Genomic DNA, 17,218 nt, shown 5'->3' on the forward strand with positions numbered 1-17,218 from the left:
ATTTATCAGATCATTAGGATCAGCTCTTGGGGCTGGAGGCCTCCTTCTTGGTGTTGGACCTTCCAAGTCTATAACAGGAGGAGGATCCCTGTTGTCTTGCCTTTGGTGGAAGTCTCGATGTCAAGTGTATCTCTAAATCGCGCTTCAATCTTTGAATCTCAGCTTTATGTACCCTAATCTTATCTTGTACATCTTGTAAAATCATCATTTGAGCATTCCTGGGATGTTGATAGTTGCCAAGCACCGGCTCCTTAGCAGCACGTCTCCTTCTTGGAGCTAATTCATCATCCGACGAGTTAGAATTTCTAGCTGAATAGGGTCCAGAGAATTCTGGATACTCAGGAATATATTTCTAACCACTGACATATAAGAGTGCCCGTCCTGCTTCTTCAGTTTGATTAGAAGGTCCACCTCCTCCAATATCGGGACATATAGGCATCCCATAATTTAGGTAGGTGGTTCCAGGAGTTACGACCGTCGAGTATTCATAATTAACAGACCGAGGGTCTATGTTTGCACGCAGCTGTTGAATCGGGGATTCGTTCCTTGGGGCGGATCTTGGATTGGGGGATTCAACCCTTGAGGCTGCGCTTCAAACGCCCCTACTGAGATCCCTCCTTGAGTGGAGGCATAGGTTGAGTACGATGGTATCTCCACCAATGATGAAATTGTTTGCGATGGGACAGGATTACCATTTCCACTGTTGTTTCTACACCGAGTGTTCACCATGGTTATTGTTGGTTCTGTCCCACAGATGGCGATAAATGTTATCGATGAAAAACTAGGGTGTATTTATTGCTAGGATTCCTGAGCTTCAAGGCTCTATTTAACTTCTCTCGTGTTTCGCGACTCAAACTTCCTTCACAAGAATCATACGTACCTTGCTGCGTGCTAAGGATCAAGTCAAAAAATATAATTATAATTTGTGGGGTGTGGCCCCTTATATAGGCATGGGATGCCTTGAAATAGACTAGGGTTAGGAACTTGGTGGACAAGTCTCCAATTTAGAATGAACTTTGGAGTCGTAGAATGCAGGAAACTGATTCCTTGTCCCATGAGGTTTCTTGGAGGTCAATCTCCAATGAATTATATCCTTATTTGCACTCTATCTATCAGCTGATTTTTCCCATATTTATTACTTACGAAAATAATCAATATTATGGGCTTTTGGGTCCTTCTAAACTTGCCTTACTTGTAGCCCAAACCGGGCATAGTTAATGCGATATTAATTACGCAATCATGATTTATTTTATTCCCTATCAATGATCTACTATTCAAAATTTATGTTTATTTTGGAGCTCTTTTATTGTACAATTCAAATAATTATTGACAAATTTACATGTGAGCTAGAAAGAAACCAAATTCTTCTAAATTAAAAGGTGCAGTTTTATTGTGAGTTACAGTTGCCGAAATAAATACATTAATATTCATTGCCGCATGTCTCACCCTCTTCCGAAGTTTCTAAGCTAAAAATTATTTCCCTAAGTAATTTTAAGTAATTTTGTAAAAGGATTATTTATGGAGCATTTTATGTGGGAGAACACTTTCCTCTTTTCTTTAAACTTACAAGTTATTTGTCAAATATATATATGAAAGTTCTTTTTTATTATTATTAAACGAACACATCCACCTTATTTTTTATAATACTCGAACCCTCTATGTCTCATAAACTGAGAGGGAAATATTGTTATTAAAAAATAAAGACTTAAAACTTTCTTTAATTTTACTTCTAGTGCGACATTTTGCTTTGCTTTATCATACAAAGGATAACAAAAATAATTACAGAATGCTTACCATTTTACATGGATATTATTAAACCTGAGACAGGTTGTTAACATATACAAGTTCGGATTCAAGATTACACTCTAGAGTTTTTGAGAGCGAGATTAAATGGTTTCTCAAAACTGCTCAAGAGCAAAATCCAAAAGAAAAAAATACTTCCATAGGAAAAATCGCGCATAGATGTCATTAATAATTATTATTTATTTACAAAATTTTTGGCCTAAAATAGTTCGGCCAACCAATGACAGTTGGAGCAACAACATTCAAGCCAGAGGGCTTCGCTAGTGTAACATTTTACGATTTTAACTCTATGATCCATCAGCAATGAGCACATCTATAGGATATACATGCTCTACATTCCCTTTACTATAACATTAAAATACATGTTCTGGAATAAAGATACTGACTGATTTTCTCGACGTTCCTCGTTCCCATATGTCGAAAGTTTACCACGTTATCTATGATAATGGACGAAATACATGCGTCGAACCCGTAATTAGGTTACTTATAATTGGATATCGTAGTTTCCATTAACCATGTCTCGTCAATTGCAACTGGAAAACCATTCCCTGCTTTTAAAGAAGGCGAAACAGCAGGCACATCATTCATAGGTCTGTCTGTAAGAGTTTATTGTAATATATAGAAACTGATAAAAAAGGTAACTCTCGAAAAACAAATTGATGATTGTATGATGTTAGGGCTGCTCATGAGTTACATAACCCACAAAACCCAACCCAACCCGACCCTAAAATGAGTCGTTCAAACTGAGTCGTTTAAACTCATGGGTTAGTTGCGTTATTTTTTACTTGGGCAATTTGTAATTGTTTGGGTCAAATTTTACCTATTTGAAAACCTAAACTAACCCATACCAGTTCTATTATTAAGCCCAGCCTATTTCAAATTTATTGCATTCCGACCCAGTTCAATTTCATTACATCTCTAACAAAAAAACCTAGCAAAATATTCATATGTTAATAATTTCAGTATACACCTTATAATCCTAGTAGTGGAAGCCGCACTCATCACCTTGTAAATGCTTGAATTAAACTATATAATTCATACAATTAACCTTTGAAAGCTCTGCTTGAAGTTAAAAGAAAACCTGAATAATAAAGTCAAGCTGGATAATATATATAGATGACCCTTGCCCTGAAATATTTAGAGAAGCAAACCTGAAAACATTATGAATAATTATCAACTAAGGTAGCTATAAAAGGAGAAGAAATAACCTAGTATACCAGCTGAAATATGAAACGGGAGTTTGGAGGGACCGGGAAAATGGTTTGCATGACCTCATGGAAAATTATTTTCAAAATATTTTTTCAACGATGGGATCATAGTTTGAAAAGGTGATCAATGAACTATATCCAGGCATCTCAGAGATAGTACACTGATCGAGGTTGTTAAACAAGAAGAAGTCAAAATGGCTCTTTTCAGTATGGACCCAAATAAGGCGCCTGGGTGTGATGGGTATACTCCTGGATTTTACCAAAAATGCTGGCATATCATTGGGAAGGACGTAACAGAGCTAGTCAACAGTTTTTTCAGAGAAGGTAAGCTTCCAAATTGTCTGAATGATATAATTTTTGTTCTTATCCCAAAAAAAATGAGTCTAGTGAGGATGGGTGATTTGAGGCTAATTTCCTTATGCAATGTTCTTTATAAAATCATTGGTAAAGTAATGGCTAATCGTTAAAAAACATTGCTTCCTGTGGTTATCTCGAAAAACCAAAGTGCATTCATGAAAGGGATATTGAATTCTGATAATGTACTGATCTCGTTTGAAGTCCTTCACTATCTAAAAAGAAAGCATTAAGGGAAAACAGGGTTCATGGCTTTAAAACTGGACTTGAGTAAAGCCTACGATAGGATTGAATGGGTATTTCTAGAGGCTGTTATGAAAAGGATGGGCTTTTGTGCCAAGTGGGTTACGCTGGTTATGGAATTTGTTACATTTGTCAAGTATTCTGTAACACATGGTGGTGAAATTTTTGGTCAGGTGGTTCCATCCCGGGGCATCAGGATAGGGGATCCGCTCTCCCCTTATCTGTTTATTTTATGTGTGGAGGGTTATCCTGTTTAATTAGAAAATATGAAAGAGAGAAGTAGATTTAGGGGTGTAAAATTGCATAAGGAGCTCCTGCTATATCTCACATGTTATTTGTAGATGACAGTTATATTTACTGTAGGGCCACAGTGGAAGAGGCTAGTCAGGGGTTAGAGTTATTGAAGATTTTTGAAGATGCAGCTGGTTAGAAGGTGAACTTGGAAAAATCTTTGATTTTCTTTAGTAAAAATACGATCCCGGAGATCAAAGAGAGTGTCCTTAGCATGTTAGAGATGCGGATGACGGATGATAATAGCTTGTATCTTGGCCTTCCAAGCGTTATTGGTTGTAAAAAATTTGTCGGTATCGCATTCAGGGCTGGGATGGTAAGTGGTTTTCTGGAGGAGGATGAGAAGTGCTGATAAAATGGCCTTACAGTCTATTCCTACTTACACCATGAGCATATTTTTGTTTCCAAACAAAATTTGTCAGGATATTGAGAGTATGATCAGTAATTTATGGTGGCAATCATCTAAAAACAACAAAGGAATTTATTGGCGCAGCTGGGACAAATTGAGCAAGCATAAAAACAATGGTGGAATGGGTTTCAAGATTATAAGAAATTTCAATTTAGCTATGCTGGGTAGACAAGGTTGGAGGCTTCTTAATTTTTAGAAGTCGTTAGTGGGGCATGTTTTTAAAGAAAAATATTATCCTCATAGCAATTTGCTGGAAGCTAAATTGGGTTCCAACCCCAGCTACGTATGGAGAAGTATTTTAGAGTCTTAGACTTTGCTTAAAAGAGATGCTCGATGGAGGATATGAGATGATCGTAGCATTTCGGTTATTGATCAACCTTGGCTTCTGGAATCGTAGAATCCCTTCATTACTTCCCAACACTTGGCTCTTCAGGGAGTGACCATGCATAATTTATTTAAAACAAACACTAAGGAGTGGGATGAAGATATCATTAAGGACTTATTTAATGATCGACAGAGAATGACAATTCATGACATAGTGCTTTTCAGAAACCAACACAGTGATACAAGGTACTGGTGTTATGAACAAAGTGGAAATTATATGGTGAAGAGTGCGTATAAACTGCTGCAGAGTATCTATGGTAGGTGGGAGGAAAATGCCGAGGTAAAAGTATGGAGAAGTTTGAGGAAATTGCAAGTTCCAGCAAAAGTAAAGGTGTTTCTGTGGAGAGCTTTGAATAACTGCTTGCCAACAAAATATAATTTGCAAACTCGAATGGTTCAGAATGATGACATATGCCCGCGATGTGGAATTGATAAGGAGACAACATCCCATTGCTTCATTTATTGTCTGTTTACAATGATTTGCTGGAATATAGTATGCCCAGAAGCTAAATATGACAGTTCGATGAACTTACCCACGTGGTTCTTGTACGTGTTGGAGCATCAGAAGGAAAAAGTTGCAGCGATCAGCATGGTTTATTGGAGCATCTAGAGGGCTCAAAATGATATAATTTGGAATAACACAAACTTGAGAGAGGGAAATATAGTGACAACTGCAATTGCATGCCTTACACAATGGAATGGCGTTCAAAAGATGGGGAAAGCTACTTCTTCAACACCAGTTCATTCAACTGGAATTACTGAACGGTGGAATAAACCGGATAATGGTTGTATTAAAGTCAATTGCGACGCCACTATATTCAAAAGCTCTGGTCAGTTCGGGGTGGGTTGGATAGTGAGAAATGATACAAGAGAACTAATTTATGCAGCTAGTTCATGTTTTCCTGGAAAGCCAGAGGTTTATCATGTTGAGGCTATAGGCATAAGGGAGGCCCTTAGCTGGATCAAAGCTGAAATAGACAAGAACGAAGAAAGCACAGTTTGTAACTCTCAACATCGTGTGGTAGTTGAATCTGATTGTCAAGTAGCAGTCAATACTTTGCTAAAGAAGAAAAAAAAACTATTCACCTTTCGGTGGTGTAATAGATGAGTGTAGGAGCATTCTTGAATCGTATAACAATATTGATATTTTTTTTGTCAAACGATCTGGGAACAAGGCAGCTGATTGGTTATCTAACTTGTCGAGTTCTAGTCCAGGTGGTATTTGGAGAGGGGAGTATGTTCCCCCTGATCTTGCTTGTATTTTGAAAAATTATTTAAAGTAATGGAAGCTTAACTTGCCTAAAAAAGGTAGCTATAAATTATGTCATTCTGTTTAAGATCCGTTAGAATGCTTTGGTCTAACTTTACTCGTATATTCATGCATATCTTTGGTTATATAATTATATTTGCATCCTAAGTTTGTATAAAATAGTAAGTGCAGCTGCCGATCATTAAAATAATTTTCATAATTTTATTTGTTTCTCCTAAAATGATATAGTGTCGGGCATGCTACTATCTTTCTTAGTTGTGTTTACAATGTGTGCTTACACCTTTACTTAACGTGTAATATCATAGTGGAAGTCTTTCCCCATACCGTCGGTAAAGAAACCCGAAAAAGACGCTCACAACCCGATTAACCCAAACCTAACCAACCCAACCCGTCATAAAATTAGTAGGGTTGAGTTTTAATATTTTTTTGAGATTGATGGTTTGATATTTTTGTAACCCGTACTCAATGGGTTGGGTCGTTAAAATGGTCAAATCGACCTAAACCAGCCCATGTGCAACCCTATATGAGGTAGAAAGAAAACAATTACTCACGACCCATATTCCGGTTATTATAGTATAGTATAGTATAGATAATAGATAAAAGATGTAATCTACGGCTTTGTCAAAGGGAAAACATAGAACTGAATAGATCACGTGAACTTGAAAATGAAACGGGCTACAAGAGATCTTGAAAAAAAAAATGAGAACCACATCTAGATTCTAAAATTTACAATATATACCGTGATAAGAAGGATAATTCTTGAAATAGTGCATAGAAAAACAATCAACAAAAATATGGGATAATATAACCCACGGTTTTTAAAAAGAAACGTTAACTTCAATGAAAAATGCCAATAAAAAAACAGTGATGCAAAAAAAGTTAGAAAAAGGACGAATGCAAACTACAACTAGATTGATTCTAAAATTGATTTATGTTTATAAATAGTATAATGAAGTGTTGCCTTTTGATAGGATTTTAAAACTTTGTTGAGTATTAATTCTATACTGGTTAATACATCTAAAAGAACCTACAGACTTGTCATGTTGTTTAGGATTCATAATGCACTCTTCTGTGAAAGTATATAGTGAAATTTTTGAAGCTTCTGGCTTATAAGATGGAGAACAAATAGATTCTGTAAATTGTTTTCTTTCAATTGCTTGATTATCTTAAATTTTATTATCACTGTGTGAAGAAGTTTAGCAGTGATCGATTATTTAAGAGTGATCGATTATCTAAGATTGATGTCATTTTGAAGCTTTTTTTGAACCCGAGACGTACATTGTAGCATAAAAATTCGGAGCCAAGATTACAGTTTCTAGTTTTTTTGAGAGCGAGGAAAAAATTGGCTTCTCGTCTAGAAGAAAAAAAATTTAGAGAAAAAAAACGCGCATTAATGTTTAGAGTAATTGTCTTCAAGCTTGGCCACCAAATGGCAGTAGCAGCAACAACATGAACACTATTTTGTAAGAACATTGATATTATTCAAATGTTTATTATATATCACTTGTTTTCATGGCTTATCTATCAGTAATTTATTATTTTTTGGAGTTACTTTCAATGATATCTTCATTTACAGATTTTTAGTCCACTATATGGTACTCATAGATATACTGTATTGTATAAAAGTAATGATCCAAAAATTTAAAACGATACCGAGGAAAATGATTAGAGATGGTATTAACACACTTTCACAAAACATACAACAGAAAAGTTACAAAGAGTGCTTAGTCATATTTTATATTACAAAAGCATTTAGTTTTCACTAGACAACAAAAAATTACAAAAGATATACAAGCTCTACATGCCCTTCACTATATCATCAAATGACATGTTCTGGAATAATGACTGACTGCTCGACGTTCCTCGTTCCCATATATCGAACAAAGAGTCATTGGGGAAATTCATGTCATTGTAGATGAGCGAGTTTTGGTTATCGATCAGAGCCGGAAAATTTACAAAGTTATCCATGATACTGGAGGAACTACACGCGTCAAACCCATAATTAGGTTGCAAATAGTTGTCTACAGTAGTTTCCATTAACTGTGTCTCGGGCAAACCATTTCCGGCTTCTAAAGAGGTCGCAGCAGCAGGTACTTCATTCATAGGCTTCTCGGTGGAAGCTTCAGTTTGGGCTCCGTTGCCCCGGTTCCTAACCTTTTTCGGTTTTGGCTTGTACATGACATTCTTCCGTATCTTTCTGGCCTCGATGACCTGAAAAAATAAATACAAAGTATTATTAGTAATTGAAGATTTGCTAGAACAAAGTTAATGAAATAATTAGCAATTTAATATTTTCTAGAACAAAGTTAATGAATTACGTACATAATCATTGCTTTCATTATCTTGAAACACTCTGATATAGTCACCGCTCCTTAGCTGATGTGCACTTACAAAATCCCCTGGAAAACATTAACAATCTTCTTATAATACATTATTACTGATTTAAGCGACAACAAAATTAGAAAAAAGAGGTTCTAGTGTGTCACACCAGTATTTTCGAAGATGTACATCCGGCTTTTGTTGTTCGGCCAGAACCTGAAGTCAAAGAAGAAACATGAGAAATGCCATTACCTGCACTACCTTTTTTGTTTAACCGAAAAGACCTTACTGACTTAGAAAAGCTATTCACAGATTAATTTCATTAAGAAAAAGACATGGCACTAACATCTCTGATTTAGATCGGCATATCAAACACATTAGAATTTAGAGTTACGGAAAAGAGTTGGTTAGCTTTTGAGTATAATTTCTTAGCTAGCTGAACATAAACCTGTAAGTGAATGTCCAGACGTGGGATCCATCAATTTCTACCATTTTAATAGAAATCCCGCTTCTCTCATCTAGTTCAGGAAGGAAAGCCTCAGCGGGTTTCTGAAATCAATTGAAGTTCCAAAACAAAGTTTAGCAAAGTTAGATATATAATTTAAAATATAAACCAGTTACATAACCACAAGTTGATTGTCACAGTTGGAATAAAAATCAAAATTTTCTAGATAATTGCATATATGATTCGTGTTTATTAATCTATACATGTATTACATGGAAAAGGTTAAGAGTGCAACCTTGGGAATTACCATCCTCTTCAGATTATTGACGTCGCTATTCTGGAGCTGCTTCTGAAAGAGGAATTTCAGTTTCGACTCATCAATTACCTGAAAATTAATCAGAGAAAATGTGGATTAATTTTCAAAAATCTTCTATATTTACTGAAGCACAAACATCAGACACAGATATTAACCATAGAAATTAGTAATTGATCTAGATAATTAATTAAGAAAAGCAAAAATAAGAACCCTAAGTATATAACTTGATATGTGTGTGAAGTACAAGTGTATTGGTGCAACAAACACAAACACAAACACAAACAAGTACAACACACAACTAAAAACAAGGGTTAATTAAAAACAAGAAATGGAATTAAGAGTAACATACACAAAAACAAACACAAAAACAAGGGTTGAGTAACATACACGTGCAGCTTGAGGAGCAGGCACGTGCTGATTGTAGTCGAACTGATGAAAAGGCAAGAACGAGCTTCGTTTGTGTCGAGTCGCATTCCTCCTCTTCTTGGCTAAATTCCCGTTAATGCTCCCACTATTCTCACCGTCAGAAAACACAAAGGGGCCTTGATGTTCATTGCTATTAACCCCCAGACTGATCTGCAGCTGCTCATCTTTATTGATCTGATTCTGATTCAGACCAACAAAATGATGCGTCTGCACTCCAATGTTCAGCTGTGGTTCTGGCTGTGGCTGCACACTGTTCACCAACATATTAGTATTATTCTCATAATTCTGAGCCAACCCAATGTTATTGTAACTGTAGTTAGTAAGTGGTGCACCCTGAAAAGTATCAACGGTGTTTGTTGTGTTTGTGATAAATTGCTGAAAGTTATAATTTGGAGAGAGCGTATTATTGTAACTTGTGACTAGGTATAGTATTGTTATAATTATTTGGATCAAAAAATGGGTTATTAGATATATTAGTAGTGTTGTCACGGCAAGCAGAGATAGTGGTATTATAATTTGGATTAAAAAATATGTCAGTATTTTGAGAAGGGCAATAGTGGTATTGTAATTTGGACTAAAAAATGGATTAGCAGGGATATTAGTAGTATTGCGAGGAGGGAAAGTGGTATCGTAATTTGGACTAGCATGTATATTATTAGTATTGTGAAAAGGGAGAGTGGTATTGTAATTGGGACTAATATGTATATTAGTGGTATTCTGAGAAACAATAGTGGTATTGTAATTTGAACTAAAAAATGGGTTATTTGTAATGGTTGTGGTGTAATTTGGTTGAAAAAATGGGTTAGGAGTAGAAGTGGTGGTGCTTCCAAGAAAATAATTATTATAAGGAGGGGCTATATGGTTGATGGTATTCAAATCACCATCAAAAGAGGTTGAAACACCTGTATTGTAACCATATGCCTCAGTTCTCTCCATTACTAGGGTTTTCACTCTTGCTTTACTCCTTTCCTTTACTAGGCACACTGTTCTATGTATGAATCTCACTGCCTTTTTCTTGAGACTAGTAGTGGGATGGAGTGGTGGTTTATATAGTGGTAATGTATGTGTATAAAATTAATGTTAGAGATAAAGAACAAGGGAAATTGAGTTGGATTTTACTAAGTTTAGGACTGGTACGTTCAAGTGCTTAAACATGCCAAGTAATTTTGTGTTGTTCCTCCGAGAATCTGCAACGTGTACATTACATGCAGCACTGCACATAGGTGACCGGGCATGGAGAGTGTTTGTTTAAAGTTTTTATAACCATGGTTAATCAACCGAGTTAACCAAGATTGTGAGTTTCTGGAGTTTGGAAAGATATAATAATTAAAAGCCAAGGCCTTTGTAGTGGTAACGGTGGTCTTTGATTTTAGTGGTGGTTGGGGGATATACAGCAAGCAATTCATCTATCTTCTTATATCTATCTCCCATCTATCCCTCAATCTCTATCTCGTCCTCTTCCTATATTTACATATAATAATCTCTCTCTCTCCCTCTCTCTCAGCTTAGAGAGAGCCGAGGGAGCTGACGAATGAGAAAAGTGAGTTGGGAAGCGGGGAGTGAATACAGGTGTTGAAAAAGCTCTAAAGTCCTGAACTAACTCAATTCAATGGCGTATGTTTGGGTGCAACTTACTTGTTTCACTCTTCTTCGACCTTCTTCCATTAGTAACTATCTCTATTGAACCGAAAAGTAAATCAGAAAACATAAATATTCTTCAAGCTTTTTCAAACACAATAATCAATTTGACCAAATTAAAAAAACAACTAAATTTTTTAATTAATAAGGTTAAAATATAGGCGTTCCCGTGCATATTCACAATCGATAAAACTTTTTGAGAAATTATGACTTGAAAATATCATTCGTTTTGTAAGGAAATCAAATCAATCAATTTATAACAAAATCATCTATTTATCCTCTACAAAAATCATACATAGCCGGGAAGAAAAAACACGACAAATCTTAGAGGTCTAAGAATAATAATTATAAATGGGGTGGGCACGATGAGCGAGATATTTTACTGAACAAAACCTGAAATATACTAGGGCATATGTTATGTATAGTCAAAACAAAAAATTAGCAAAAAAGCTATAATATATATAAATTAAAGTTGAAAATTGTAAATAAAAAAAGATTGAAAAATATTATACACTAAAATAGTTTTTAATTGTTATCTTGAATTAAATCAAATAGATTCGGGAAACACCAATATATGAAAATTATGTTCACCGAAATAAATGCTTGCACAAACAATTGTTACTAGTTTTTTAACGAGATAACCTCTTACTCCCTCTGTTTCTTTTTTCTAAAATAATTTTAATTTTTTTTATCATTAAAAAAATGTAACTTAAACTTTAATTTTCAAAAAGAAACTTTTAAAAATGATAATTTTTACTATGCAATCAATGCATCTTTAAATGTGTGAAAAAAAATTAAGTGACAATTAAAAAGAAACTGATAGAGTAACTCAATAAATTCATAGAAAGAAACTTACGTAAACGCAGTGAGATCAAGTAGATCCGGTGGTATGCCAAGGTCCGACCACTGTTATTTCTTCGATGATCAATTTTGTCGGTATATTTATAGAGCACGTTCTTCATTGCTTATTAAAATAACATGTAATCATCAAGATTTTGAGGGAAGAAACAGATTTTGTTAAAATTTTATCAATAATACACGAGGATAAAGATCGATGATATGTAGTTATAGCAATCAATTTATCAGAAGGATAAATGCTAAATGAAAATAGAATCATCGATTTAAGCATACAGACTATAGTCTACTTGGGAAATTAGGTTGGATTCAAGAATGTAAATAGGAGAATGAGTGGTGAAAAAGAACAATCAATAGTATTAATTCCAATAACCGATCGAAAGAACGTTGTTCAAGATGGAAAACAACGTTCAAGTACTAGATGATGAAAAGAACGAAGATATCAAAACTCAAGATGCTAAACTTTATTTAACATAGATAGTTGTTTGTAACCTGTAAACTCTGTTAAATGCCTCAACACTGTTTCCGAGTGTATTACAATATATAGAAAGTTATGAAATTGATAACTCTCGATCAAACATAAATATAATAAACGTAATATATGACTTAAAGAGAAAACATAGATTTAAATAGATCAAATGAAGTTGAAAATGAACAGGATACAAAAGATCTTGAAAAGAATGAATGAGAACAACATCTAGTTCATTGAAATTTATAGTGTGTCGAGTGATCAAATGGATAACTCTTGAAACAACGAAACTGACAATACGTGTGATAGAAAAACAATCAACAAAAACCGTGGGAGAAAAAGAAAACTACCGATGCATGCAACCCACAACTTTGAAAATAAAACAACAACTTCTATGAAAAACTCCAAGTCGAAAATAATCGTGATGCAAAAAGAGTTAGAAAAATGACAAATGAAAATAACAGATAAATTGAAAAATCAAATGGAAAAAAAGAAACCTATTATTACTTTTATTTAACAGATTTATGTTAATGTATTTTACAAAATTAATACATTAAGAAAATTTGAGATATTTGTTGGTGACAAAATGAGAAATTAATTAAATTGATACACAAAATAACTTTACTATCAATTACTGTTATTAAAGCGTAATATTTATCCGTTATAAATATTGTTCTATTGAGTCATGAAGTCCATATAAATTCTACAATTAAAATACTAGTTAAACTTTTGTGGAACACATTATTTTACAAATTATTTTCCATAAATGTGACGCCCTCAAACTCGGGGTTAGGAATGAGTACCCACAACACAATTTTACTAATATAATAACAGCAGAAACAAAATATATTACCCCGAAACTAACAGGATCTAATAGGATAAAGTATGAGACAAGATTACAACTACCAATCAGATTAATATTATTACAACCCAAGCATATAATTTAAACCTAATTATCCGATTCTGACTTGGAATCAACAGATAACCCAAAGTATCTAATTCAGCTAATACACTTCCCACCAATTTATTGTCGTTTGCTCACACTGCATCTACATGCTCTGGCATCTGGAATCCCACAACACGATAGAGACCTCTTGGAACGCTCTTGCGAGCAGTGCACCTAAGTCTAACCATCTTCTTGCTTAACTGCCATTGTTAGATCATGCAAATAAATAAGCAAAAGAGCTCAGCAAGTACCTATATAAACAGTTCTAAATATCAACATAATACCAATATCTGAGGCATTTTATTTCCAATAAATTAGGTGGCAGCGTTCTATCAATTTCTAGGAAAGGGGTTTCAAAGGAAGGTTTCAAAAGCTTTTAAGATTCAAGTTTGTGTAACCAATTTTTCTCAAGTTCAATCGATATGGTACTCAGAGAGTTTCACACTTTGAGAGATAAATCGCTCTAATTTATGAGCATCGATATAAAAGTAAAGTGACAGGGTTCTCAAACAAGATTCTCAGAATTTTAAGGATGAATCAGTTCAAACCATTCAACTTCAAATCAAAAGAAAAGCATAACGCTTGTTGCAACATTTATAAAACTTTTACTTTCATTACTTAACAACAAAGAACCTTGATTGAAATATCCATCTTTCAAGTATAATACGGGTGATCAGCCCGTACTGACCTCCATCTGGTCATTAAGGTACCTATGACATTATTTCAGCCTTATATTGGACTAGTCCCGCTAGTCTCTTACGTGACTGGACTAGTCCCACTAGTCTCTAACGTCTCTATCCACTCCTTTAGGAATTTATCTGGAAAACCTTTATGTTGGAATACAAGGAAGTTTGGCTATATTCATTTTAACTTTACCGATATATGAAATTGTTTGGACTCACTCAAGTCGAAAGTCATTCTTAAGTTAAATTCAAGAAATCAAGTGAACAAATTGGAAATAAACAAGGATCGTAAGGTAAATAAATGATCCAACATTAAACATAGTATAACAAGGCTGTTATCAGGATAGTTATAGAGAATGACGCATAAACAAAGCACAAGAGATTATCAAAGGAATCTAGGTTAACAAGGTATGAAATATGAAAGGTTCATTATGACTCTCTTAGGGTCAAAGGATCATAAGATCAAAAAATACGAAAATAGGGTATAGGTACTTGGAATAAGGGGTTACCATTAGGGTTTATCACAAGAATCAATAACAGGGTTATCACAAGGATCAACAATAGGGTTATCACAAGAATCAATATCAGGGTTATCACAACGATCAATAACAAGTTTACGAAGATTCTTTATTATATCAGTGCATAGCATCAACAATCTCTCTGTAAACAAATTATAATAGAGGGCAGAGTTACTTGCCTCAAAAAAGCTTTCCTGTTTTACGAAACCTGAGCTACTGCCACCTAAGACCTCTTTTTCTTTTATAGAATGAATGCCTCCACTCCAAATTTATAATACGAAACAAAACCCTAATTAGAACTTGATCGACTCCCGATATTTCTCAGAACGTCTAATTCTACCCTAATCGCAATATCCGCTTATCTTATTTATACATATAACACATAACACATAATAAGTTATCCCTTTTCTACACTTTATATCACTGAATTACTCGATACTTCACACATAGCAAGTAATCACATAATCTCATAATCCGACACCAAATCTTATTAAATCATATCGACTATGATTCCTATACATATCTATATACTTTCTTTTCGAAATTCGGGCATGACGTATTCGTAACTACGCTGAACCTTATCATATAAATCAACCACCACAATCAATCAAGTATGCATAATCATTTTTAACACTTAATTCTTAACAAGAATCAAGCATTTCAATTTTATACGATTAATAACTAATGACTTAAAAAAAAGAATCAAAGCTACAATACAAGACTCGAATCCTTGGTTCTTTTAAGACCGGACACAAATCCTTGCGATCAACACAACATTAAGCACTTATCACTTTGTATGCAAATCAAACTTAGCATATCTCATAAATCACATAATCATCTAGCACTTAATATACAATTCGACTTCTTAAAACCATACAAGCTATCATGTATGATCAAAACATGTGTAATCCTAACCATCTTTAAAACCAATCTTTTTCACCATTTTTTTATAAAAATTCGAACCATAAAGGTCCCTAATTCGACCAAACTCAAAATTTTAATATAAAAATAATATTCTTAGCTTCTATTAAATCCTTAATAATCAAAATAAGACTCCTCAAGAACCAACCATCTTTAACAATTATTTCCTTACATTTTTACATTGAAAATTCGAACCTAACATGCCAAAAACCAAGTAAAACTCAAGAAAATCAACATGCATCCATATATAACCTCATGCATCAAGATTTAGTGACATGCATCAAGTTTTAGTGACATAAATCAAGTTTTAGTGACATGCATCATTACTTATTCAACTAATCAAGTAATCCACTTCATACTCAATCCAATGATCATTATACTCAAGCTTTTAAACATAAAACTTTGATTTAAAATCTAAATATTCAAACAAATATCAAACACTCAACATGAACTTTACATTATACATCTATTTATACTAAATCAACTCAAAATTAACTTTAACAAATCCACCGGCTCTCGTTTGGTCATGGACGGTGGAAGTCGAACACGAGAGTGCCCATGCATGGGTCTCCCTTCGAGTTTTGGACCTCCGAACCTCATAATTTTATCACATCTTCCATATTATACACCCTAGTGAACGCATCTCAAGAATTTACATTCTCCATGATTATATTTAAAAAGAAGGTTTTGTAAAAACTTAATTAACACTTACATGCAAGTACTATAGAGATAGAGAATCGAAAAAGATTAACTTTGGTGTTCAAATCTTTGAAAACTGAATAGAATTTGTAGTTGCATGTAAGAGAGAGAGAAAAAAAGAATGAGAGAGAGAGAGCTCGGGAGAGACGAGAGAGAGTGGGAGAGGAAGAAGAGAGGAATGGGAGGAAGAAGGAAAATAAAGGGTGAGGGAGTATTTATAGATGAACTAGGGTCAAAATGGTAAACTCCCCATTTTACTTTCTTTTTGGTTTATACAAAATTCTAGAATTATAAAGCAAGAATATAAAAAAAAGCTTTATAAATTATAAAAATGGCACAAATTTTTACTTTAAAATAAAGATAATGAAATTAGCTCTCTCCTCATATTTTAAAATAATTTTTGAGCAAACGGATTATTTTCTACGAATTTTATAAATAACTCACAGATAATAGAAATAACCTTTGGAAAATCATTTTAAAATATCAAAATATCAAAATAAATTCAACCGTCATTTTTATAAAGTCTTTAGGACTATTCCAAAGATAATAAAATAAAGTTTGTACATTGTTCATATTTTAATAATTTTATAAAAATATATAAGGATCAAATAATTCTTATTTTAATCAAATAAATCCTTTAAAAAATATTTTAAAACTTGGGAATCACAGATTTATACTTGGAACTTTAAAATAACATATACTCACACAACAACATCAAACACGTTTCATATTGATACACTTAAACACATTATTTCCCTTTTAACAACTGATTACACGAGTAACAATTACTCGATAACGATATACCTTTTTCAGTTACGAATCCAAATCATAGAAACACGCAGAGGACTCCACATTAATCACGACTTAATATAATTTTTAATTTTATTATTCTTAATCCTTCTCATTCAATACATCATTTGAATAACGGGTCCCGTTCTACCTGACGGTCCGACAATCATAACTTAAACCTTTTTGATGACTCATCAAACTGGAACGAGGCTTTTCCTGTTCCTTAATACTA

The 17,218-nt window shown here is 33.9% G+C and overlaps 1 protein-coding gene across 1 annotated transcript; it reads right to left on the reverse strand.

Moving 5' to 3' along the window:
• Positions 1–7,639: 7,639 nt before the first annotated feature.
• On the reverse strand, positions 7,640–11,216 carry LOC141682760 (uncharacterized). The gene is made up of 6 exons (XM_074487455.1): positions 9,430–11,216; positions 9,022–9,111; positions 8,730–8,830; positions 8,451–8,497; positions 8,285–8,361; positions 7,640–8,173 (listed from the first exon to the last, which is right to left on the reverse strand). The coding sequence occupies exons 1-6, from the start codon at positions 10,402–10,404 to the stop codon at positions 7,760–7,762; spliced, it is 1,704 nt and encodes a 567-aa protein (XP_074343556.1). The 5' UTR covers positions 10,405–11,216; the 3' UTR covers positions 7,640–7,759.
• Positions 11,217–17,218: the final 6,002 nt, after the last annotated feature.

The sequence above is a fragment of the Apium graveolens genome, chromosome 9, assembly GCF_009905375.1.
Source record: "Apium graveolens cultivar Ventura chromosome 9, ASM990537v1, whole genome shotgun sequence".
Taxonomy (NCBI): Eukaryota; Viridiplantae; Streptophyta; class Magnoliopsida; order Apiales; family Apiaceae; genus Apium; species Apium graveolens.